The 27358-nt window shown below is 37.4% G+C and overlaps 1 protein-coding gene and 1 pseudogene across 2 annotated transcripts; one reads left to right on the top strand and one right to left on the bottom strand.

Moving 5' to 3' along the window:
• Window positions 1-292: 292 nt before the first annotated feature.
• Window positions 293-14935, bottom strand: PSMD5 (proteasome 26S subunit, non-ATPase 5). Of its 2 annotated transcripts, XM_044661505.1 has the most exons (10): window positions 14763-14935; window positions 7792-7936; window positions 7389-7502; window positions 5668-5796; window positions 4458-4567; window positions 3774-3916; window positions 3234-3425; window positions 2176-2285; window positions 1477-1617; window positions 293-800 (listed from the first exon to the last, which is right to left on the bottom strand). In XM_044661505.1, exons 1-10 carry the CDS (start codon window positions 14933-14935, stop codon window positions 543-545), a joined length of 1515 nt encoding a protein of 504 aa, XP_044517440.1. In that variant the 3' UTR covers window positions 293-542. The 2 variants fall into 2 exon arrangements, with proteins under 2 accessions (XP_044517440.1, XP_044517441.1); XM_044661506.1 differs by lacking the exon at window positions 5668-5796.
• A 6076-nt stretch (window positions 14936-21011) lies between these two features.
• Window positions 21012-21605, top strand: LOC123235385 (annotated as a pseudogene).
• Window positions 21606-27358: the final 5753 nt, after the last annotated feature.

The following is a 27358-nucleotide window of genomic DNA, read 5'->3' as shown; positions in this document are numbered from 1 at the left end:
AAGAATTTGAACATCCAATAGTGAGGAGGTAGTGGGTTAAAGAACAAAAAGTTTTGCCAGGAGTAGAAGAGAATTCCTAATGTAACTTGCTTCTTCCTTTTGAATAAAGTAGGATTCTTTGTGGCAGGGGGTATTCTCTATTTAGGCATCTCTAGGGCAAAGAATTTCCCAGCATTTGTGGTTACAAATATATATATGCAAAGATATATTTAAGTGTATGCAGCTTTGGCAAGATCACATATATTTAGGGAAGCAGAAAAATACTTCAAATAATGACCCAAATACTCTGCAATATGGAATATTTTTCTTTTTGCAATCAAAGAGCTCCAAACCCATTCCACAATGTACCTCAAAAACAATAACAACAAATATATAGTTGTTAGTCTACTTTATACATATCATGATAATTTCTTTAAAAGTGCAATTATAGCTAAAATTATTTTCTGTCTGTTAAATACAAACCAAAAAAAAAAAAAAAAAAACACAAAACCCCAAAGGTCTTGGTCTTGAAGATTGGTCCCCTAAACTGAATTTTGTGGAACTCATTCTGCTCCTTCCACAGCTGTAGTTGAAACAGACTTCACAAAGTATGGGCCTTCACTCAGGTATGCTCTTAGTCTTAAATAATATTGGTTTCCAAAGATTTCTGCAATTGTTTTCGAGTTTGCAAGGGCTTTCACTAGTTCATATTTGGCATCTTTTGAAGCTTTGTCACGTTCCACAGATCGATCCATGACATATTCCACAAACCCTGGGCTGTTAAGCATAAGTTTCTGAGCCCAGGGTTGGTTTGCAATGGCCTAAAGAGCAACAGAGGAAGAGAACAACTCCTTTTTAATTTCAAGGAAAAAAGGAAGTTATAAAAATAGATAAAAGAGCTAAGAATGAAAGCTTCCTGAAGGACAGGGATTATATTTTATTTGCAAAATTGATAAAAGCTCTCAATGAAAACTTGCTAAGTATGTTTCTCATTAAAGCCCTACAAAATAAATATTATTATCTCTATTTTATAGACGAGGAAACCATGGCTTAGCGAAATTAAATGATTTACCACAATTACTAAGTGACACAGCCAAGACACAAACTCAGACTTTCTGCTTCCAATTACATTATAGCATCTCACCCAGCACTGAGTACTAAGCTTTGCACATGGTTAGGTACTTAAACGACTAGCAAAAAAATTAAGAAATTAAAGAAGGTTTTAAAGATCATATGTTAGACCAAATAGGAACCCAAAGGACTTTATGTATACCTCAATTTAAATTACTAGATTAATTTCTGCACAAGGTAGGAAAAAAAACCCTAAAATTCCATAGCTTATTACTACTTTTTAGATGTTTAGGTCTCATGAAAGTGAAAATTCCAACCTCTATTATATGGTTAATAATAAAATCATCTAGATGACAAGAATATCAGATTAAAACTACTTTACAGCAATTATATTTGGCACTGCTGACTTTGGAAGGAAACACTTACTGTGAATACTTTTAATGCAGCACAATGCAGTTCAGAGAAAGGTTGGGTGCTGATCCCTCTAAAATGTTCCAGTGGATCCCGAGTTAAAGAAGAGAACCAGCATTCTGTCATTCTAAGGAGATCTTCAGTCTGTTGATCATGCTGTAGGACAGAGAGGGGAAAATTATTCAATGTTTTCAATATGGTCATGAGAGTATACTCTTGGAATTTACAGCTTAAAAATAGCCTTAGAAATCATTTGGTTCAAACCTCTCATTTTACTCTAAATCCCAGAGAGGTTAAGTTATATGCCCAAGGTCAAATAATCTGTAAGTAGCAGAACCAAGATGCAAACCTAAGACCTTAAGAAAAACCAAAACCAACCTAAGTCCTTTGATTCTAGTATCTTCACAAACATGTAGGAGAGCCCTTCTTTCTAATCACCAGTATTTGCCTGAGTATGGCCAAATCATTTTATTCCTCTGGACCCCAATACTCACATCTGTAAATGAAGAGACTGGACTAGATGATCTCTAAGGTCACTCCCATCTCTAGGATTCTATAGCAACTCTTATATTAACACCAGCCATTATGGGGTATGCCCAGTAAGAGTGATAGCTCTTAACTGGTAAAGGTTTTTATTTAAATTTTTTAATGTTAAATCACATATATTTATTCTACCAAACATACTAATCTCTACTGACATTCTCATCTACTTACTGGTAAATGAAGAAGAGATGAAATCGCATCCAAACACCTAATTTTTAATTCTGTTGAAGCATTCTTTGCTTGGTGTCCTATTCTCTTCAGCAGGTGTTCAAACCGACTTCCTTTGAGAAATGGAAACTCAGACTGTATTAAACAAATTAAACTTTGTATTTATACACAAAGATGTTCTCTAACTACAGTTTACTAGTACTTTTAGAGACCAAATGACAGAAATAAAAACATATGCCTAAGTACATGCACACTAAAATAGAGAATTTATTTCAAACTCTCATCCAGAAGTACCCTTGAGGTAGTCTATAGTTCTTGTCTCTGATTGGCAGCCTTTTGGGCTGTCAGTCAAGCAATATTTCTGGTACAGCTGGTATTTTATCACAGATGCTGGAGGCTTTTTACTATGTGTTGCATTGTAACCAGGATTTTGTTTATGATCACTATCTGTACTTTTTATGATTACAGTACCCCTAATACTGTTTGTAATAAAAGATACTTATTTACAAAAACTTACAGGCAGAATGTCAAAAGCACCATTAATCACTGTAAATCTCCATTTTATGTAGTGATAATGGATGGGAAGAAAGGCTCAGTCACTGATCTACCAGAAAGACAGTATGGTATAACAGAAGGAAAATGCTTTATAATTAGTAGCTAATCTAGTAGTTAGGTATTGAGCAACTTGGATTCTAGTCCCAGCTCTTCTCCTAACACTGTTTTTGATTTTGAACAAATCACTGCACCTTTTTGAGTCCACATCTCCATCTGTAAATGAAGTTAGAAGACTAGCTGAACAATAATGTCTCTTCAGAATTAACATCAAATGACTAACGAACCCAAACAATTTTTATCTACTGCAAAAGGGAGTTATCAGTGAGAATGAGAAAGTGACTTTATAGGAATGGGTCCAAAGTCATTAAGATTATAAAAAAAAATCTATCAAATTGCTGTAGTGTATTAAATCTAAAACAGTCAACCCTAATGATAAACAATAAATTTTATTATCTTAATCAAACAACAAAATTTTCCTTTAGGAATCCAAGAAAAATTGTACCAACCTGTTTTCTGTAAAACCTGTTTTCCTTCCACATTTGAGCCCAGGATCCCTAAGGTGTCCACAGCTACTCCTATCATGGTAGGATCCTGACCTTCTGCCATTTCAAAGACTTTTTCTACAAAGATTGGGTATCGTTCACATATCTGTTGAGGGCTATCCACTATTGCCAGATTGCCAAAAAATTTGACAAATCCTAAAGAAAGCCACAAGAAAGTAATCTGAATCAAGTAGCAAAAGAGCTTACATTAGACTACAGCTAGCTTTACCTTGTGTTTCCACATAATTGAACTTTAGGAGAAAAATAACTAAATGTTTTAAACATTAGAAGACATTTCAAAGATAATGCCAATAGCAATTCCATAAAAAGGGAATCAAAACAGATATAACACAGACTTTAGCAGAGCTTCCTTCAGGATATAATGACCCAGTCATCTCTTAAAAGGAGTCAGTTCTAAGATCTTTTTTTCAAAGACTATACAACCATTTTAAACAGATGATTCAGTGGTTGCCTCTATTACAGAGGAAAAACAATGTCAATTACCTGGCAAATAGAAACTGGAGAAAGGATCTAAATCTGCCCCAACGATAATATTAGAAATTTGATCAATTACTCCTTCTTGGGCAAGATATTGTCGTCCATGATGAGTGTGTGCCAGTGATGTCACCATTTCTATACAGGTGGCTCTGCAACATATAACATAAACAGAAGAATTTTAATTAACTAACATCAGAGTTCTTTTTTAGTGAACATGAATTCGTACAATTTCAGATTAAAAGAATTACAAAAATTAATCACTCCAGCTAAAATACTCAAATGCTGCTCCTAACATTCTATGATTCTGTGACTATTTATGGATATTAATTTAATAACTGAGACCACATTTATAAAACACAGGGTAAAAGGTATGTCTTGATTTTTCTTTCTCCCAAAGTGACTTAGGTTTACAATGGCTCCTCTCAATTAATAAATACTAAGAAATCACACAAGATTATAAAATATAGAGCAAAAAGGGACCTTAGAGATCATCTAGTCCACCCCCATTCTTCTATGGATGAAAAAAATTAAGCCAAGAAGTCAGGCCCTCAAACTCAAAATCCAATGCTCGACAAAGACTCTTGACAAATATCCCTAGACAGTCATTTCTTCTAAAGCATCTGCTAGGATGCCAATTCAGCTAAATTCTAGGCAGAGGTTTGCTTTCCAAAATCACAAAGTTTAACCCACCTGACTAGAACATCATCACCAGTCAGCTCTCTAATGAGCTGGGTTACTAATCCGCTGTCAGTACAGTATTTTAAGGATTCTGGTGACACAGAGGAAATCTCCACAATCAGCTAGAGTAAAACAAAAACAAAAGCAGAGATGTAAAAGGAGCCAACCAGTTTAACACTGGTTCTCAATTTAACCTAAAATAAAGACTTAGGGAAATTAAAGTAGCATTTTTATTTCTAAAGAAAACCAACACATGCCTCTACCCTGAGCTTAAAACTTCACATAATGCACTATCAATAAGGAAAAAATTATGACATTTAAAAAATCTGCCCTATGTTTTATTTATTTGTTTGTTTGTTTATTCGTTCATTCATTTATTTATTTGTGGGTTTTTTTTTAAACCCTTAACTTCTTTGTATTGGCTCATAGGTAGAAGAGTGGTAAGGGCGGGCAATGGGGTTCAAGTGACTTGCCCAGGGTCACACAGCTGGGAAGTGTCTGAGGCCAGATTTGAACCTAGGACCTCCCATCTCTAGGCCTGGCTCTCAATCCACTGAGCTACCCAGTTGCCCCCTATTTGCCCTATGTTTTAAAGGAATGTTGTAGGATGTTTTAAGTTAAGGTAAGAATAGAACTAGCAACAAAAACTTTTAGTCCCTGATTTTAATCTTATTTAAAAGCAAACCTAGCTTGCTTGCAGACAGTCAACAGTTCAGCAATTAGGTTCTATCTATTCATAGGACATTTGTAGGATTCAGAGATGGAGGGGATGCAGATAATTCTTCCTATCATTTACAGATTACAAAACTAAGATAAAGTGATTTGCAAAAATCAGGAAAGTAGAAAGTATAAGAGACAGGACTTAAATCCATTATCAACTATACTGTGTTGTCTCAATTAGACACTTCATAAATGTTTGGGGGTGTGTGTGTGTGTGTGTGTGTGTGTGTCTGTCTTCCTCAATTAGATTTTAAATTCTCCATGGACAAGGACCCTCAATCCTCTTAAATTTTCATATCCCAGATTATGTAACAATTTGTCAGGTATATAGTAAACAGATACCTATTTGCTGATTGCTCTTTATACTAGAGTATGTGTTATAACTTGTCAATATTAAAGTTCAGCAAAAATTTCTTAGATCATCTTGTCTCCCACAATAAGCTATTTGTGTATTTTGATATAAAGATATAGTATAAAGTATAAAGAACAGTTTTTATCTTACCTCATAGACTCTATATCGTACGATGTCACTTGTTTTCATTACATTTTTTAAATCATCTAACAGGCTGCTTCCAAATAAAGACTCTAATCCAGCTTGAGTTAGGGCTATTCTTGATAGTGACTTGATAGCCTTGCAAAAAAAAGGAATTTTCTCAATCATGTAAACACAGGAAAATAATAGTAATATAAAACAGCTTTATGAAGTGCTTCACACACACTATTTCATTTGCAACTCATAATAATCCAATGAGAAAGAAGAGTTATCCTTTTCTCCATTTCATATATTGGAAACTGATGATCCAAGAAGTAGTGAATACCATTCATTATCATGACTATCATCCCCTTTAAAAAAACCCAGCTTCTCTGCTTATTTACGATATCTAGGGGTATCCTAAAGGGGATTCTTACTCAGGTATTGGTTGAACTTGGTGAGACCCTGTAATTTTAGAATTTGTTTCACAGATCTAGAACTTTCTCAGTCATATGGTTAGTGGCAATATCAGGCCTTGGGCTAGATTTCTTTTCACTATGCTAGTAACTGAAAATAGCAAGTTAAAAAAAAAAGCCCCCAAATAAGAAAATTTTAAAGGTTTCTTCTGTCAATAATCAAGTAAATGAGAACCATATCTATATGATAATGTGTACTCCCTAGGAAAGGGGCAAAGACTTACTTTATTAGCATTCATTTAACAAAGTCATCATTGAGATACCCCAAAACAGGTTTCAAATTAAAGTACTAACAGCTATCCACACAAATCCTTCACCATTCATTATCATGACTCAATTCATCTTTCTTTTTAATTAAGAAAAAAAAGACCTCAATCTCTGCTTATTTAATATATTGAGATTAATATGAATTAATAAACAAAAGAAATATACCCATACTTAACCCTAAAGTAAGGGAAGTCCACAAACTACTTACTACAGGAGTTTATACCTTCAAAAGCAAAGACACCCCAACTTAACACCTAAGTAGGGGAGGTCCAAAAGTCACTTGCAAAAGTGGGTGACAACTCAGAAGAGACTGACTGTCCCCCACCCAGGCAGTGCTAAGCAAATTTAAAGACTACAATTGGTCCCTGTAAAGTGGAAGAAAGGACAGGAAGTGACATGGAAAAAGCATTATAAAAACCCTGAATTTCCTATTCAAACTCACTTTCTCCTTCGAACTTGGCTTTGGAGGAGCTCCAGCTTGGGACCTTGTACTGCTTCTGGTAAGACTGCTTTTGGATCTTCCCTTTGGATTACAACATGAGTAGGTGAAAAGGTTGACTCCTTTCCTGGCTTCTGGAGAGATTAGTTTCCAGAGAGGCCTCCCTGTCTTGGGGAAAGCTGTGTGGTTATTTACCACCAGGTCTTCCGGCTAAAAGGTCCTCCAACTAAGGGCCCTCCGGTGGAGGGCTAATTATAATTAGCCCAGCCTGAGTTGAGCCAGGCACTTGAGAAATGTTAGGGTGATAAGCTAGACTGATTACTCTACCCTCCTTCACATTTCTCTACTTTACTATTTCTATTTTATAAATAAAGCTGCTAAATAAAAGGTCATTTTGACTTGAGTTATAATATTGGTGACCACATTCTCTTATATTTAGTCTAACCATAAATTTTAACCCCTACAATGTCTAGGGGTATTCTAAAGGAGATTGTTATTTGAGTATTGGTACCTTTTAATTCTGAGACTCTGTGATTTTAGGATTTGTTTCACGGTTCTTGAATACTCACCGCTTTAGCTATAGATAATTTTTCTCCACCAATGCAATAAATTATGTCCTTCAGTAATTCAGGACTATTGAGAATCTCGGTAACAGCCTCTGAATTTTCTACAATTCTTCCAACCTAAAAAATTACAAGATATTCACCAGGATCAAACTCCCATCATAGGATGTGCGAGACCGCAAAACAGTAAAACTATCTGCATCTGAACCATATTATCATTCAATCCCTTAACAAAATTTCTTGTATTATTGCATTAAGGATTATTACCACAGCAGTATGAGTCAATGTAAATGCTGATATTGACCCATTCATAGTCACAACTGGATTTAACTGTCTTTAAACACCCACACCTCTGTAGGAAAAGAAAAATCTTGTGAAGGGCAGCATGTGTACTATTAAAATTCCATACCTGGGCCAGAGTGAGGATTACCACAGCATCATCAGGGTGAGATAGTCCCCTGTGCAGTTCATCCCTAAGGTTTCGGGCCACGTAGACTGGTTCCATAGCTTGGAGAAATCTCTCCAGAATGGACACACACAAGGTAGTCTGCTCCCTGAAAACCAAGACCCATCATTTATCAAGACGGGCAGAGAGGAAGTCATACAGGGGATGAGTGGTAGGGTAGTGTAGAGGTCTGTTAAATTCCAGTATTTTCATTCTCTGATCAAAATTGATCTATGACTAGCACCTGGCCTGTAACTTTGCATGTGCACACAAAAAGAATTGATTAAATTTGGGAGGGACTGCTTTTGTTTTACTGAAACAAAACAAAACAAAACAAAACAAAAACCCTGTATTTGGGCAACTAACATAATTTCTGGTCATATAGTCCACTATCAGGAAAACTTAGGAACTTCTGGTCAAAAGGTGTTTTATTTCAAGTATTTTAGTACCCTCTCATGTCCTAGGCACAATGAAAAAACTGAGAAATGGAAAATGTGATCCTTGCCCCTATGTAGCTTTACAAGCATATGGGTGAAACATGTCTGAAACAGTTCAAGAACAAAATAGTATATAATTAAATGTAAGTGTAGAATAGGGAAGATATGTTATAACAAAGTCATGTATGTTATATAATACACATAATCAAACAATAAGTTACCTAGTATTTAATAATTAGTGACTTTCAATCATCATTACTCAACTAATTAGGTTTCTCCTCTATAGTGTTTTGTCTTTGGGGCATCAGTCTTTTCCATTTAATTCTCTCCAACATCAATCCTCCTGAAGAATCTATCCACAACATAAGCTCAGTCAGCTGCTTAGGACATAGAGCAGGAATGCTTAAGATGAGGAGGAAAATGTGTCAGATGATATACAGACTGGTATTAGAAGCAATGAAATGAATTCTAGTCCTGCACTTCAGTCTCTTTTTTATCATGACTTACGTTTTTAAATCATTTCATTTTGTTGGACCTGTTTTCCCATGTGCCAAATGAGAGCATTGGAGTCAATAAACTTCAATGGGCTCTTCAAACTCTAATATCTAATTGTTCTCAAATTCAGTGGGTATACTATATTCAAGGAAATAATTTGGAGGCACATATTCTTCATGCCACTGATTCAGACTGACACAATATCCAAACTTTTAGTTTTCTTTTTACATAAATTTCTGGGTATATTTCTCACTTTTACTTCCAGATTAAAAATAGTTCATTCCCTATCAGTTCCAACTGGCCTGTAATCTAGAATGCCTAAACATTGGTCTCAAAACAACCATTCAATAAATATTTATCTAGTACCATACAAGTAAATGAAAATGATAACACAGACACACATACAGCCACTATAACATATGAAACACACAGTGAGTGAAATGAGAGATAGGAACAATGTGCTATGGGAATTAAGAAAAGGGATTAAAGAAAAGTAGACACTGGAGATCTAGAGTTACAGGATCTGCTACCATTAGATTGTATATGATCATGGGCAAGTCATTCAGTTTTCTAGGCTTACTCTCTTAAACAAGAATTAAATGATAGCCAAGATCCTTTTAAGAAGCAATATGGAAAAAAATTAATTTAAAATAGAAAAAATTAAAAACAAAAACAAAAACAAAGCACTATGGCATAGTGAACAGGGGAACTAGAGTTGGAAAGACCTGAATTGAAGTCCCATCTCTTAATACATGTTAGTAACATCACCATAAATAAGTCACAATCTATCAGTAGCACAGGCAGCTCTCTAAAACTACTGGTAACATGTTTATCTGCACTGGTAGGAGTTTCCACACAATCCCCCAAAGAGATGAAATCAAAGGTCCAGAGCCTCTAAAAAAGTTCCTTCCAACTATAAAATTTTGTGATAATCTATGGCTCCTGGTATGGAAAATTAGGAAAGGTCTGAAAGCAAAGTGAGCACTGAGCAAGAGGAGGGAGGTTACAGGTAGAAAGAAAAGCTATCTGTTGTGGGTCAATGAAAAAAAAATTCAGGCTCTGAATTATGGTGATGACAAGGACCGACTTTGTGATTAATTGGATTGGGAGCAAAAAGAAGTTAAGCACTTAAGTCCAGAAAAATCATAATAACATTAAGAACACTCCTGTCTGAGGAAAATTGGGAGTATAATTAAGTCAACAAGCACTGTTAAATACCTACTAAATATCAGGCATGGTGCTAAGTACTAGGGATAAAAAGAAAGGCAAAAAACAGTACCTGTTCTACAAGACTGACAGGATAAATTAGGGGTAGTCTTAGAGGGGAGGCACTTAAAATTAAGGAGGGCTAGGAAAGGCTTCTAGCAAAATATATGACTTTATCTGAGATAGGAAGAAAGTCAGGGAAGGCATAAGGCAAAGATGTAGAGAAAGAACATTTCAGGCAGTCAATGAAAACACTTAGAAGAGGAAGTGTCATACACAAGGAACAGTAAAATCAGTACCACTTAACTGCAGTGTATTTGGAGAGGAGAAAGGTAAAAAAAAAACAAAGATAGAAAAGAACTAGATTATAAAAGAGTTTAAAAGCCAAACAGAAGATTTTATTTTTGATTCTGGAGTTTACTTAATGAGGAGATGGACAAGAGTGACGTGCCCTTTAGGAAGATCAATTTGACTACTGAGTGGAATATCAGTTGAGGTGTGGAAAGGCTTGAAACAGGGAGACCAAACATTAGATTATTGCAATAATCTACTAGGAATGAGGTGATGAGGGCTTATACAAGATGGTGGCAGAATCAGAAGAGAAAAGGAGGCACATATAAGATATGTCATGAAGGTAAAATCAGCAGGCCTGAGCAAGATTAGATAAGAGGTGAGAATAACATCAGAACATTAGAGAAGGAATGACAGCAGATTATGAACAAATAAAGGAATTTCAGAGTTTATTAACATGGATTTCAACACTTACAGGTCTCACTTATGGATGATGGCAAGATAAAAAATATGACCATCTCTATATGTATCTGTGGCAAAGTGGAGGAATATGCCATGGGAAATGAAAAAATTGAAGAGTTGTAAAGTTAAAGTGTTTGAGTGAATATCAGCATTTATGAGGGCAGAAATTAGGGACAAGAGACTATGAACCAGACAATGAATTTACTGATGAAGGAAAATGCCCTTGGTGATATAGACTAAGCCTCAAAGGAGGAGAGTGATGGTAGATGAAGTGTCTGGAAAGTGGCCATAGGGAGCAAAGAATAATCCAATTTTTCCACAATAGCCAACAAATCTGGGGAAAATGGGGGGATGGGGCAGGGTGAAACACTAGTATTAATTTAAAACCAATAATTGAGTTACCTCTGTGTCATCAGGAGGGAGCCATACTCAGTGAGTACAAAAAGATGGGCAGAGAAAAGAAAAGGTTTAAGATGAAGATGTCTAGTTTGTTATCTACTGGGTAGGCATTCCAGTCAGCACTGTGCTGTAAAGCATAGTGGGGAAGGCTGAAGTAACCTTAGAGAGGGAGGTTGTGGGAGAGGAGGAGATTGGGGTTGAGTGAGATGGGAATAAGGGAGCAATTAGTGGGAGAATAAGGTTTAAACAATGGGAACCAGAGGTTGGGTTAAAAATCACTGGGACGAGTGTGTATGACAATGTGGAAATATGCTGATCATTGAGAAATGAATTCAAGTAGGTAAGCATTGTCCACAGGAACATGGCCTTTAGCAGGTAGCCATTTGTGGCTGGGTGCCCAGAGCTTAACAGAATGATACAGGCATTAAATATAAGCCATTTCTGTGTCTTATATTATTGTGAACATGTTTTAGGGGAGAGTTTTGTTTTGTTTTTCAAATATTCTTTCCCAGAGAAGGGAGATATTATCCAACAATTTGCTAAGTGTTTACTGTGTGCAAGACACCGTGCTAAGTGCTCTCCTAGAAGCTTAGGCACTATGCTTGGTAACTTTTGGAAAATTTAGAACTTGAGCTGAGGTTGAAGCAAAAAAAGATTTTGGATTAAGAAAAAAAAATGGTACCATCTTCCTCCTTAGTTCTCACTCAGGGGAAGGTGGGGTTTGAAGAGTTGTTGAGGCCTACAAAGATCCTCTTCATACTTAAGATTTACTAAACTGGGATTCAAGGCCATCTATAACCTGGCATCACTTTGCTTCTGAACCTTTCTTTTACACTACAATTAAATATACAAAGTACCAGCCAAGAACTATCCTTGCTCCCATTTTGTACATTCCATATTTTCAAAGAATCATGGAATCCCATAATCAGAAGATTTCAGAGATCGCTTACTCCAACATTCTGAAATATAAATCCTTTCAATAACCTCACAGACAAGTGATTACCTGGCATTTACCTGTACATTTTCTAGTGCCAGGAAATTCAACCTTATGAATTAGACCATTTCCTATTTGCAGTTGCAATTGTTGGGAAAATCTTAATATTTATGAGAAATTGGTCTCTCACTAATTCCCATATACTGGTTCAACTTCTATCCTCTGGTGAAATAAGTGTTACTACATTTGGTTCAATAAACATTTATTAAGCACTTGTGCTGGGCCTGTGGATACAAAGACAAAAACAAAATAATCCCTATTTTCAATGAATGTACAATATTCTGGGGGAATTTGGGATCAGAGGATCAGGGTTTAATTTAACTTCTACTTAATAGCTGTGGGTCCTTAGCAAATCACTTAATCTCTCAGGCCTCAGTTTTCTTGTCTGTCAAAATGAAGAGTTTGTACAATAGGATTTGTAAGTTTTCTTTCAGCTATAAATCTATGATACTATGAATACACAGTACACAGCTAAGTATATTACCCTCAAAAGAAACAGGAAGGTTTGGAAGAAGGGTTGATTTAGAGAAGAAGATAATAAGTGGCATTCTGGATATGAAGTTTGAAATGTTGGTAGGACAATATAGTGGATATATACAAAAGACAATTAGGAATTTATGCCTTAAATTCAGATTAGGGTTAGATATGTAGATTTGGGGACTGCCTACACAGAGATGAACCCACACTGAGTGGAAGAAATCATTAGGAGCATATAAAGAGAGGAAAGATCAAGGACAGGTGTCAGCCATGATTAAGGAGTGAGAAATGATGATCCTCAAAAGGACTGAAAAATGCTCAAGATAGATAGGAGGGAATCCCAAGTGATAACCTTACAAAAAAGCTATCACATCAGTATCTAAGTCTTTCCTTCTCATGCTCCTGGGCTGTACCTTTGTCTACTCCCTTTATGTAGAATTTCCTGCCTTTCTGCCCCCAAAATTCTGCCTGCTAACATCCTTCTTGTCCTTGAATCCATACCTTCTATGAAGCTTTCTTTGATTCCTCAGAGATAAGCTCCTTCCTTTGCACAGGAACAATATTCCTCTGATATAAAAATTCAACTCAAACATTAAAAACCATTTATGAGAAACACAACCCTAGCCCTAAGGGAGTACAAATTTTAGGAAAGGCATAATCCCCATCCTCTTGAACTTTATGGTCTAGGAAGGAGATAGGAGAGAAAATTATCATGCATACAAAACTTTTAAAATACTCATGCATTTAAGAGAGAGGAAGATATAATGAATAGAAAGCTGGCCTTATAGCCAAGTCATCTTGGATTCAAATCTCATTTCTGATATGCTTGCTATAGAACATTGAGAAAGTCACTTAACCTTCTCAGGATGCCAGCAACTATGAATTGCAGATAAATTCCATTTATCTATTAAATGGCTGGTCAAATTCCTACCCCTTATGTACTTAATCATGTTCTAATTTTGTATTGTCTTAATCCCCCACAATAGATCATTATTAAGTGTAAATATTACATATTAAAAATTATCTTTGTATCATTTCTTGTCTATGAAAAGTTTTCCTCCAATCCTTCACATCCTTGTGTGGAGTATCTATCCTTAACTGACAGAACCTCAAGCAACACTGCTTGTAATCAATGTTTCTGTGTTCCACATTTTGTATTTTAAAGTTCCTTTAGTCTCTAATATTCTATGATTCTAAGCAGCAAAACCTGGATTAGAACTAAGATATATATCAAACTGTCCCTCAGGCAACAGATCAAGACCTAGGCTTATTAACACTTGTGAACAAGTAAGTGAGCTGTGGGGAATATGTTTCAACAATGTACTCTAGAAGCTGGAAGTGACTGAAAGACAAAGATGGAGAAGGGAAATGAGTGAAAGAGTATGACAGAAAATAGACCAGTCTGCATGGTACAGGATTGAGCACCCTGAGATTCACACATTCAACTGTTATTAAGTAACTCTTATTTGCAAAACTTCCTGTTTTACAAAGGAGGACATTGATCCAGTGACAAAGATAGAATTTGAACCCAGGTCATCTAAATGTTTCCACTGTATCACAGTACTTCATAAATAAATGAATTAAAACACGTATACAGATAACAATAGTTAGCTAGGTAAGTAATATCTATGCATATGACTTATCTCACTATTAGACTGAGGATTCCACCGGGGTTGGGTCTTCTCGCTGTTTTCTATCTATATCAAACAATGCCCATTACATGATTGGTACAAAGCAGAGTGCAAAGTAATGTCTCAGGGATGGAGGCTTAACGGTCGACCCGGTGCTGTAAGCAACCTTAACATGCTTAATTCTAGCGATGAACGACCCGTGGTTCCGAGAGGGGAAGAGATGTGCCCGAGGTCCCACAAGTTAGAAGCTGCACAGTCACGTCTCGAACTCGGGTCTTCTGCCTCCGGAGCCTGCGCCCTCTCCTCCGAGATCTAAGATCAGGCGACAGGCATGGCCTGGAGGGTGGCGACGCCGGGCCCTCTCGGCCCCTTTCAGGTCAGGGAAATTCTTAGGCCTGGCCTCGTCCAGACACGCCTCTAGCGGAGGCCCGGACCCGGACCCGGTCCCGACAGCGTCTCTATAGCGACAGAGTGGGCCACACCGGGCGGAGGGAGGCGCTCTGAGGAGAAGGATCCCCGCCATCCCCCCGGGGGTCCCCTCACCGGTGATTTGCGTTGAGTAGCGAGAAGAGAGGCCCGAGCCGAAGCTCGGCCGCCTGCTCTCGGAGCGAGCTGAGCGGCACGGACTGCAGGGCAGCCTGCAAGGCCCGGAGTTCCTCCAGCGGCGCCTCCAGCCGCGCCACCTCCCGCAGCAGAGCCAAAACCCGGGCCGCCATCTTTCTAGAGCTTCGCGTAAGCCGGCGCCACCTCTAACCCCACGCTAAACGAGATTTTGAGCGCCAGGAGTACGGTGGCCGATGGGGGGGTGGGGGAGGCGGTGCAGGAAGCCAGTGAGAGGAGGCATCTGACTCGCTTCTTCCTTCTGCCTCCCTCGGCCAACTAAGCTCGCGATTGGCTGTGTATGAAAGGTGGGGGTTTCAGCTAGCTCTATCCCTAGGTCACACATCCTGAGTAGCAGAGGCTGTCCTCTTCTCAAACTTTCCTGAAGTTTACAGTCGATTCTTGAGTAAGTCATTTACAGAGATGAGAAAAATAGGCATCTGGGCCAGTCATTCTTTTAATTTCTTCTTTCTCAAGGGATTTTGATTTGGTGCTTTCCCCTTCCCTTCTCCCCCGACCCCCACCCCACTCCTGTGATTCAGTATCTTCTTTCTTTGCAAATCTCTTGCAAAATCTATCCGCCGAGTTTTCAAAACGATGTTGCTTCTATAATGGATCTCTTATATATGCCCAGCTGCTGGTTCAGATGCCATAGGTAGCACAGTGGATAAATTGCTTAACTCAAAGTAAGGAAAAACTGAGTTTGAATCCTACTTCACACACTTGCTAGCTTTGAGACTTACCTTCTCTCAGTTTCCTTGTCTGAAAATTAGGGAATGATAATAATAGCTCTGATGTCAAAGAGTAATTTGGAAGGATCAAATCAAATGAGATAGCGTATGTAAATTGCTTTGCAACGCTTAAGGCACTATATAAATATTCGTTATTATTCCTGACTTTATTAAATGACTTTTCTGCTTTCTCCTGCAGCATGTCATGTACTGAAGTGTTAAAAATACATAAATTCACTGTTTCTACTATGGCATTTCATTACATCGGTTCTTCCTGAACCTTTCGGTGCATCTGTGGTCTCATCCATGAGGGTACTGTTGTGGAAAGGGCATGAATGTGGAGTAATAAAGACCTAGGTTCAAGTCTGAGCTCAGACACTTACCTAGCTGTATGACCCTGGATAAGTCATTTAATTGCTCTGTGCCTCCGTTTCCTCATCTGAAAAGTGAGGGCATAGGGGTGGGATCAATAGCCTCCAAAGATATTTAAGTTTGAAATTTATGATCCTGTTATTCCTCCAACTGTACCTATCATAACCTGATAAAACTTACTTTGAGATTCTTGACTATGTTCTACCATAAATCCTCTTTTTGTGTGGATACAGCACGTTTTGGAAGACTGGCTGTCTTAAAAGATGCACCCTTTTTTTCCATGGATAAGTTTTGGGTCATTAAAAAAGCATTTTGTAATTTCCTAAATGTTAACAGGTCACCCTCCTATTCAATTCTGAACCCAGTTTATTGTCTCTCTGCTTTATATGTACAAGTCATATGTACTGCTGGGCCAAGATATATGTACTGACATACTTTAGTAGTGGTTGATTTAAATGTGCCCCTCCAGATTAAATACATATATATGCTTTGTACTATAGGGAGGAGGATTGCAAAAAATTAAAAAAAAAATTCAGAAGCCTGAATGCTTTCTATAAGAACATTCAGAAGTCTGGGCATAGCATGCAACAAATCTCAACAAAACAAAATGAAATTGATTACATTAACAACTGCTGAGAATTATTTCCAAACTGGCTGTACACCTCACCATTGACTTGTTAAAGGTAAAAATCTATCTTAAATTAGAAAATGATAAAAGTAAGAATATATGGCACATAATCAAGAAAAGTCCAACCTGACCTATTTAAATAAGCTGAAAATTTTAAATGTAAAAAATAAACATCAGTACACACTGTCACTATTTCCTAAAAAGCCAGTGTAAATCAGTCTCCATCATTATCATCATCATCATCATCATCATCATCATCATAGCTAGCATTTATTTGGCCTTTAAGCTTTGTAAAAGCACTAAACTTTAAGCTTAATTGTGCAAACCAAATAATAAGGATTACCTTGGGAAGTAAGTGCAATTATTATCCCTATTTTATAAGGGAGGTATACAGGTGAAATGACTTGCCCAGGGTCACACAGCTAGTAAGTATCTGAAGTCAGAGTTGGCCTCAGGTTTTCCCAACTTTACGTCCAGGACTTTGGCCACTATGCTACCTGGATGCCTCTAATGGAGACTAAAAGAGCCTAGAGACCACCTTAGCTGGCAAGCATTTTATCTCTTTGCCTGTCTAATTTAATCCCCAAAGCATTAATTAACAATCTACAATGTGCAAAGCATTGTGATAGGTACTAGGGAATAGAAAGCAAAAAATAAATAGTTCTTGCCCTCTATGAGTTTATAATCTTTTTTAAAATATAAAAATGGACATTTAATGACACATCCTCTTTTCATAGAATGTTGCCTATATTTAGAATGCCCCCACTAATCTTTTAATGATTTGGGTGAGGTAGATGTAATTGATCAGAGGCTTTTTTTTTGTTAACAGGAATGTTCATAGGTGAAGGTCCACCAAAAAAGGGGCCAGATACAAGGATGTGTGGTGAGCTCAGTCTAGCCCAGTCCCTTAGTGGAACACCCCACCACCAATGCTGACTCATCCCAATTTTTCTGGCTCTCTGCAGCTCCACCTCAGAGCACCCTCAAAGCCTTTAGCCTACCTTCTTTCCAAAACAAAAATAATGAAAAATTAGAGTTTCCAAAGAGATATGACAACAGAGTAGGACTAGACAATGCCCAGAGTTTTGAGTGAGCTTTTTAAAAAATTGTACAACTGAATTAAATCAGTTCTCCTTTACAAGGATATAACATGTTTATAGGAAAGTATATGGTGGATAGTTTAAGGAAGGAAAGATAGATAATGAATACATGGGTTAGGCAAGACATTCCCTAGGAGGTGTAAAGAGTTAAAATTAAGACCTTGTGCTAAGCCTTAAAGGAAGTTAAGAATTCTAAAATGAAGAACTGAGGAGGAAGGACCCTATGTATAGTACTCAAGATAGGAGACAATGTCAAGTTCTCAGAATGATAAGTAGTCCATTTTGGTTGGAAGACAGAGTGCATGGAGTGAAGTTGTGTGAAACAACCTAGAAAAAGCAAATGAAAGCCAGAGATGGCAGCTAAAGGCAACAAAAGTTTAGAATATATACTAATATTTAAGATCTTAAGAGTAGAGCATGGTGAAAGATTATAAGCAGTATGACCTCATGAAACAACAAGAAGCAGTAGGAAAAAAAGTATTTATAGAATCAGTAAGATCAGCCCAAGAACATTTGAGGATAAAACTGGAAGACCAATAGTTGAAAAACAGAAAGAAAAAAAATCTTTCAAGATTCTATGACTTTTTCTCGATAAATGACACTGGAGACAATACAGTACCTTTGGAATCTGATGTCACAATCCTTAGTGTGCTGCCTAATGAAAAAAATAATGATGGGTAGAGCACATAGTCTAGACCAAGTACATACAGAGGAAGTTCATTTGTAGGTGACAGAATTTCAAAAGCATTGAAAGATTAATTCTCAAGAAATCTGGAAACAAGATATCAAATACTTAGAACAAAAAATCACAGACCTTACTGAAGATGATCAAGTGAATAACAATTTGAAAATTAGAATTAAAAAAAAGAAAATGACAAATGATAAAGGGGCTACAGGAAAGCAGGTTCAATGAATGCCCTGTTGAAATTATGAATTAGTGCAGCTGTTCTGGAAAGCAATAGATCCCTAAATTCAAAACTGTTCATAACCTTTTACCGCATGATATATCTACTAGACCTATACCCTTAAAGAGATGAACTATTTACAAAAATATTTAGAGTAGCTCCTTTTATTATAGTAAAAAACTGGAAACTAAAGGAGTTCTCATCTATCAGACAATGGCTGAACATATGAATTATAGTACATGAATGTAATGGAATATCATTGCGTAGTGAGAAATGACAAAAAGGATGGTTTCAGAAAAATCTGGTTAGACTTTTACGAAGTGGTACAGATTAAGCAGAATCAAGAGAATATACAGTAACAACATTGTAAAGCCAAACAATTTTGAAAGAATTAGTCACTGCTTTACCAATCATGATCATAAAGAACTGATAATGAAGCATTTGATAACTACCTCCAGAGAGAGGTGATCAATTCAAGATGCAGAATAATCCATGCATTTTGAGGAGAATTTGTTTTGCTTCACTTTGCATATTTGTTACAAAGATATATATTAGAGATTAAAATTAATATGCAAAAGCTAAGTTTTATATTTTATAAAGTTTTATTAATAATAAACTAACATAAAAAACTAGTGTGAACCATTCTGGATGGCAATTTGGAACTATGCTCAAAGGGCTATAAAAGAATGCCTGTCCTTTGATCCAGCCATACCATTGTTGGGTTTGTACCCCAAAGAGATCATAGATAAACAGACTTGTACAAAAATATTTATAGCTCCGCTTTTTGTGGTGGCAAAAAACTGGAAAATGAGGTTATGTCCTTCAATTGGGGAATGGCTGAACAAATTGTGGTATATGCTGGTGATGGAATACTATTGCGCCCAAAGGAATAATAAACTGGAGGAATTTCATGTGAACTGGAAAGACCTCCACGAATTGATGCAGAGCGAAAGGAGCAGAGCCAGAAGAACATTGTACACAGAGACCAATATACTGTGGTAAAATAGAATGTAATGGACTTCTGTACTAGCAGCAATGCAATGACCCAGGACAATTCTGAGAGATTTATGGAAAAGAATGCTAACCACATTCAGAGGAAGAATTGCAGGAGTGGAAACACAGAAGAAAAGCAACTGCCTGAACACATGGGTTGAGACAGACAATGATGGGGGATGCAGACTTGAAACTACCACACCAACACAACTATCAACAATTTGGAAATAGGTCTTGATCAATGACACATGTTAAAACCAGTGGAAATGCGCATTGGCCATGGAGGGGGAAGGCTGGGGGGTGAAGGAGAAAGTAAGAGCATGAATCATGTAACCATGTTTACTTTTCTAAAAAATAAATATTAATAAATGTTAAAAAAAAACTAGTGTGAAAAAGTAATAAACTAACTTCAGCTGTGCTTGTGAAGGAGAGAGGAAGAGGGCAGAGCTACAGAATTCATAAAACACTAAAGTGACCACACAAACATGGAGGTGCAAGAGAGATTAAAGGGAATTTGGGGAAATATTAAGGGACTTCTGGGGGATGCAGTCCAAGGTTCAAAATCTCCATTTATACACACACCCCTGTGATCCTTTTGGGAGACCAGTCTCCCCAAAAGGATCATGAAAACACAATCAACTTTAAAATTACAATAATTTATAGATAAAAGGAAAAGAGAACAAAATCAATGATTGCTACATTGACAAAAAACCAATTTTGGGTCAATCCCCTTTGGCAGAAGAGTATACATTCAAAGCAAATGCTTTTAACCGCCCATAGTTTTTAATTTTCTTTTCATATTGATTCATATACCTCATAACTCAGCCATGCATCCTTGAGTGATCCCTGTGTTATTATCCACCTCGGGGGGTGGGGTGGGGAATTATGTTATTATTGTGAACTTCGATTTGAATCTAAGTAATTTTATGGTAAGAAACTTGCTACCTCCCAGAATCCAGAAGACAAACGTATTTGGAAAAGGTGCCATGAACATGCCTGCAGAGACCACACACTGCACCAGAAGATCCATATTGGACTTTGGGATGGATGTGAATTGAACTATGTTTTTTTCTATACTGACCACAGGGGCTATAGCCTATCAATGCTCAAGACATTTCCCCTTCCTTTCTCAAGAAATTTAGAACTCATTCCCTTCTCTCTTCCCCTACTCCATTTCCTATGCCAAGGGATTTCAGTCTTCCTGTTGATTCTCCCTCACATCCTAAGCTGCCAGCTCCTCAACCTACACAGATCCCATGACTTTTGTACTCAACTTCACACTTTGGGATGCTATACCCTGGATCTTATCATTATGACAAGTATTCCACTTCCTTGATCAAAAACTCTGACATTCTTTTGTGACTATAACCATTTGTGACTATATTCCATTTCTCTGTACGCCTTATTAATTATAACCACATTCTTCTGAACACTGCCTAGACATCGTGCTGGTTGCTGGCACAATGTAAATTTAGACGTCACAGCACATTTTTAACTACCCATGGGAAACAGTTTCAATAGCTGCTATGCAGGAATATCCAAATCCTTTGAATCCAAGTATAGTTGGAGTTGATGTCTTAACCAGACTTTAGATCCAGACATATAGATCCCACAGGAAAATTGCATAGCCATAGAGTTCTCAGCACAGAGTGGGGAATGGCTTCTATAGTAAAATTGCTTATTGGTGCAGCAAGAACTAAAACATATGTGCAGAAACATTCTGTAGTTGATCCTGTAGAAAAAACAGTGGAGCTTAAACCCACTAATATTTCATTTACAAATATGGTTTCAGTAGATGAGAAACTTACATATAAACCACATCCTCAAGAACTAGGAAAGACCATTTTGACTCAAGAAGCTATTATCACTGTGAAAAGAGTGATCCTTATCAGTTATCTAGAAGGACTGATGGAAAGTATAATATCATCTAATGCTAATAAAGGCTGTGCAGCAATGGAATGGACAATTAAAGTTATGCTGGCACTGAAGAGTTAATGGCTTCAGTAAGAGGAAGCTTGAGGATATCTATGGCAGGGGCAGCATTTGTAGAGAAATGATAATGGCTATTTATATGAGACATTAATTACTAGGTCCACCAGAGTCTCTCCGAGCTGGTAACATATTTATTCATATTTGTTATTTTAAGAGGCATAGCTATATTTTAGATTGGTATTCAATAAGCTTGGAAGAAGGCTGCAACTTTTTTTTTAAACCCTTAACTTCTGTGTATTGACTTATAGGTGGAAGAGTGGTAAGGGTAGGCAATGGGGGTCAAGTGACTTGCCCAGGGTCACACAGCTGGGAAGTGTCTGAGGCCGGATTTGAACCTAGGACCTCCCGTCTCTAGGCCTGGCTCTCAATCCACTGAGCTACCCAGCTGCCCCCAAGGCTGCAACTTTTGATGGAAATAGGGGAAGATATAGGGCTTCCAAACATGGGGTCAACTGGAATTAGCATAACCCCAAAATACCAAGCAATATTAAGTTTCCAATATTTTTGAAGATATCAGGATATTTCGAATGGATACTTTGACTAGAAACTGGCATCCATAAGATTTCCATAAGATTAGACTTTATAGAATTTAATTCATGAGACTACCTAGTTTTGGAACTCCAAAATGAAACAGAGCTACCTTTTCTAGAATGATTGCCCAAGCAGTTTTCATATTGTAATAATTTCCTTTGGAAAGGAGAGTATGTTACTTGAAATCCAAATGCAAGCCTTTTATCCATACAAAAATAACTAGCTCTGAAAAACAATGTCATTCCGAATTGGTACTTAAGTGATATTTTTGTAGCAAACATTGTAATTAAAGTGATGTGACTCCCAATGTAAACCTGATTCCATTATGTTACAGAGTACTGTATTGATTTGCCAAAATTCTATGATTTGATACAAGTCACAATCTATCTGGATTTTTCCACTTGCAGAACTGTATATGATTTAGGATGTTGAATTGTGGACATGTGATGTTCACTTTGAAATTTGAAAAGGAACCAAAATGAAAAATAAGGTTATTACTTGAATTTAAGAGCACCATAAAATTTAAACTATAATAACTATTGTTATACTGTATCATGTGACTATCATGTGCCAATGATTGCTATAGCATGTCAAATTATTTAACTGTAAAATAGCTAATTGCATCTTTTTATTGTAGTAATTTAACACAAGCAAATATTTTTTACACGCAGATTCATGGATCATTTGATTTACTTTCTTTTTTTTTGTTTAAACCCTTACCTTCCACCTTAGAATCAATACTGTGTATTGGTTCCAAGGCAGAAGAGTGGTTAAGGGCTAGACAATGGGGGTTAAGTGACTTGCCCATGGTCACACAGCTAGGAAGTGTCTAAGGCCAAATTTGAACCTAGGACCTCCAGTTTCTAGTTCTGGCTTTCAATCCACTGAGCCACCCAATTGCCCCTGATTACTTTCTAATCTTATTTGAAATATAATTTTATTTTTTATTTGTAATCCTGTGGTGCCACTGCCAAAAGAAGGAACTTAGCCACAGTTAAACCATTAAAGGAAAATTGCATTGAAGCTTTTATTTGTAGGAAGTGTAATGATATTTTGCAAATCAACATGGAGAGCAAGATGATGGACAGTTGTCTGTTAGAACATGGAATGAACCGAGCAAGGCAGGGGCTGTCAGGTGCAAATTCAGTTGATGCTCAGGTATATAAGGAAGGATTTCAACTGAAATATGATCTCAATCTGGAGATTGGGTTTGGGGAGTGGGAGGTTTTGGTTAGGTTTAGGTAGGCCATAGGTCAACTTGAATTACCAGCAACCTGCACTAACCAATTTACAGTCTCAGATCCTGAAATACCTTTATACCAAATAACCTGTTCCTGATTCATACTCTGAGAGCAAGCAACAACATCTCTCAACTAAACAACCTGATTTTGGTTGAACTCTGTCTGGCCCTGCCAGCCTGGCAGTGGGCTATCAGCCATTGATAATTGACAAGGCTGATTACCTCTACTTCAATACCATCTTTCATCATTAGCTTAGATTAAGAATCTCCTATTTCCCTCTTTCCTGTTATTTCCCTGTTACCCTCCCTAAGCCTATTAATATTAAATCTTCAACTTACCTAAAGTGGATGTCATCTTTACCTTAGGTTTAGTGGTTATATATTTGGGATTTTGAGGGAAGAAGAGACTTATTTCAACCATAGTGAAGCATAATTCGCAGTCAATTGGTGTTATCCATACTAGGCCAGGATAGACAGTTAGAAGTAGCTGTGTAAACCCAATCACAGATTCTTCACTTGGCTGACTATTCTGGGACACTGTTATTCTGAAGTTGAGCTTAGCAGATTCACAACAACTACTTCTGTGGAGTCCTTTGTGTTTCACTATATCAACTTAAGTGTCACAGTTAGGTATCACTCACACACACCACCCAGCTTCAGCTCCTCATAACATCAGATCTATTTATAACAGAAGTCCTTTCTTTTGGTACAAGAGGGCCAACTGGAATATAGAAAAACTATTCCAGAAAAATTTTATATTTTGGTTAATATTTCAAAGCAGAGAATTATTAATTGCTAAGTGGTATTTTCTGATTCTTGTAATTATTTCTATAATACCAAAGTTGCATATAGAATATTCTAAAAGACAGTTAAAGCTTGCCTTTAACTATGTTTAACCTAAATTGGAATTTCTATAAAGATTTCTTATACTGTAAAGCTTGCCAATAGAAAAAACTAGTATATACATAAGCCATAGAAATATGTTTACCAAACTATTTAAAAATGAGTATTTTTTTCTATTTAAAATATTGTTTAGCTTGAGATTTTGTTAGTACATTTATAGAAACTCAGATGCATTAAGGTTTGTGATTATTTTTGTAATAGGAGATTATTTTTATAACTAAGATGACGTTTCAGCTAAATAAAATATAGTAAATATTACTATTTGATAAAAAAATAAATGAAATATGCATATTCTTCCCCTTCATCCTGACTTCTGATACCTTTACTCCTTAAAATTTTTTATAGGCCATTACCCCTACTCTGATTTCTCTTTCCTCTCTTCCTAATGTCAATTTGTTGCTAACCACTTTACATGACAATGAATTTAGAGCTTGTAGGGACCGTAGAGGACATTTTACATATGAGTAAACTGAGGACAAGAGAAATTAAGTGACTTGTCCAGGGTCACACAACTGAGTATCTGAGCAAAGGTCTGAATCCAATTCTTAGCCCTAAGTTCAGGACTTGATTCACTCCAGGGTTGGTGAAGTATTAGCACTTCTGCAGGGGTTGGTAGGGGAGTGTCTCCCTTTCCCCTTACAAGCACTCAAGGGCATTTTTTGCATGCTCTGCCCCTCTGTCCAGCCACCCAAAGCAACTTCCTCTCTCCACTCCCTGGAGTAATGTGGAGTGGGGTGGGGTGGGGGAGGTGCAGCTTCAAGTTGCATTTTGGGCACACAAACTAGAAAACCTTTACCAATACTGATCTACTCTGTTATGCTGACTCTCCGTCATATCTACACGTCTCTCTTATTTTGATTCCCTTGCCCCCTTATTCTAATGCTACTTATCCTTTGCCAAACCCTGAAGTACCCAAACCATCTATCTCCTATGTTTCTATTCATATGTTACTGAATATAACTAGAGGAAGCCAGGTACCTGAACAGACTACTATCTAATCTCAATCATCATCAGTAGAGCAAGGCAATAGTTTTACTCCTAATTTATTCTCTATCTTATACCCCACAGAAAATGTTCCAAACTTCTTTTCTTTCCAGACTCCCCACCTACTTTCCCAAGAACCTCCTTATTTTCTCTACATAGAAAAGAGTCCATTTGCCATTAGCTCCCTCTTCTTCCCCTTTTTTTATCTTCAAACTTCTGGGTAGCATCCCCATCTCTCTTACCTAGTAACTTTTTTTTTTTAAACCCTTACCTTCTGTCTTCTGCTCCAAGGCAGAAGAGTGGTAAGGGCTAGGCAGTGGGGGTTAAGTGACTTGCCCAGGGTCACACAGCTAGGAAGTGTCTGAGGCAGATTTGAAACTAGGACTTCCCATCTCTATGCCTAGCTCTCAATCCACTGAGCCACCCAGCTGCCCCCTTTTAGTAATTTTTAATAAGGTGACCCTTCTCCTTTCCCGTGGCCAATCCCTCCCTGTGTATATGCATTGATCTCATCCTCTAGAATTTTTTCCTAGTGTATTTCCCTCCTCAGTATTGCCCGCTTGTATTTAACTCTAACTTGGAACCCAAGTTCAAGCCCAGAGTATTTGCTTAAGTCTCTGCATTGGGGAGGGTCAGGGAAGAATAATTGACTATTTCATATAGTATGCCTTCATAAGAAGTGGGGTTGGCACATGAGCTTTTGAGAAGATAATTTTTCTCTATTCCTGCTGCAAGAGAGACAGACAGACAGAGACAGCTTTTTCTACCTTCTTGTTTCAAGAGAGGACATACTCTGGAAAACAATGTATAGGGAAAAGCCAGTTCCTCAAAATGTCTGCCTGCCTCCCAAGAGACTTTGGGAAATTTCCTATTGGGTGTAATTGAAGCCTTTTCCTCCTTTTTAGGGTGAGATATCTTGCTTCCAAGTGGGAAAGCTCATTCATTCTGGGCATTGTATAATATTTTCTAATCTATATAACTTCTCTGATTTCTGTCTGCTCTCTGCTTGGATAAATGAATTCACTCACTATTCACTATCTGTGATGGTCTTTTGTGTAACTAAGAGTTTGTGTTTTTCATTCTACCTCAGCAATACACTGGGATGGACATAGCCTGATTTCACTGTCACTGTTATGACCTCTGAAATTGCTTTCTCTTCCATTTCTCCTATTGCCTCACTTTCCCTAAATCTAGTCTTTGTCCTCACTGCAACCTTCATTTCCTCTACCTCTCCTTATTTTCCAAGTCTGAACTCTCTTCTGTACTCATTTTCTATCCTTTGAGGACCTAACTTTTTGGTTAATTCCTACCCTAGAATCTCTTGTTCCTTTGTCCCATTTCTGCCCAGCCTCGCCAAACTCCAACCCTGGTTTACCAGGACCATCTGTTTTCTCTGGTCCCATACCCTAGGTCAGAAGCCAGACGTCAAGGTTTATTGAGACCCAAATGTCCATTATGAAAGCAGGAACTTGGAATACGAATTGAGGTCCCAGAGATAGATGGCTAATCCTTTCAATTACTCTACTTAAGTGATTTTTGTTCCTTGATTTTCCCCTCTTCTTGTCACTTGCACTGGAGACCAAAAAGACCCCTCCAGCCCTTGACAGTCTGTAGAAAGGATAATCCGCATTCCCCAATATTCTAAATGGATTTAGTTTATCAATAGAACATTAAGGGAATGACAAAGGATTTCTAACTCAAAGTCAGACCAAGGCTAGGTAAACCAGAAGTTGAAGTTAAAAATAGATGAGGCCTTCCTGTAATACTTAACTGTTCGGCTCTCTGCATTTTAAGATGACCTGTATCTTGGAGGTGTAAGTGTGGATTTGGGGTAAATCAAGGATAACTAAACACTATCTCTGAATTGGATTGGAAGCCGACCCCATGGAACTCTGAGAGAATTCCGTTTGGGAGGGGCCAGTGAAGGAGGGAGTTTGGTGAAAATTCTGAGGATTCTAAACTGCCAAGGACCAAATGCCAAAAACTCCTGAGAGGATTTTCAAGCTCTTGGTGGGCTTGGGGGTGGATAGTCGTGGGTGGCTGGGAGGTTCTGGACAGGAATTTGGCTCTTCTGAACCCAAATTCAGGGACAACTTGGAGATTTCAACAGCCAAACCTTTCTACTGACTTCATAGCCAACGAAGAAGAAACTGAAAGCGT

Source organism: Gracilinanus agilis, chromosome 2 (assembly GCF_016433145.1).
Source record: "Gracilinanus agilis isolate LMUSP501 chromosome 2, AgileGrace, whole genome shotgun sequence".
Lineage (NCBI taxonomy): Eukaryota > Metazoa > Chordata > Mammalia > Didelphimorphia > Didelphidae > Gracilinanus > Gracilinanus agilis.
Note: the sequence above shows the minus strand (reverse complement) of the source record. Positions and strands in the feature narration are given on the sequence as shown.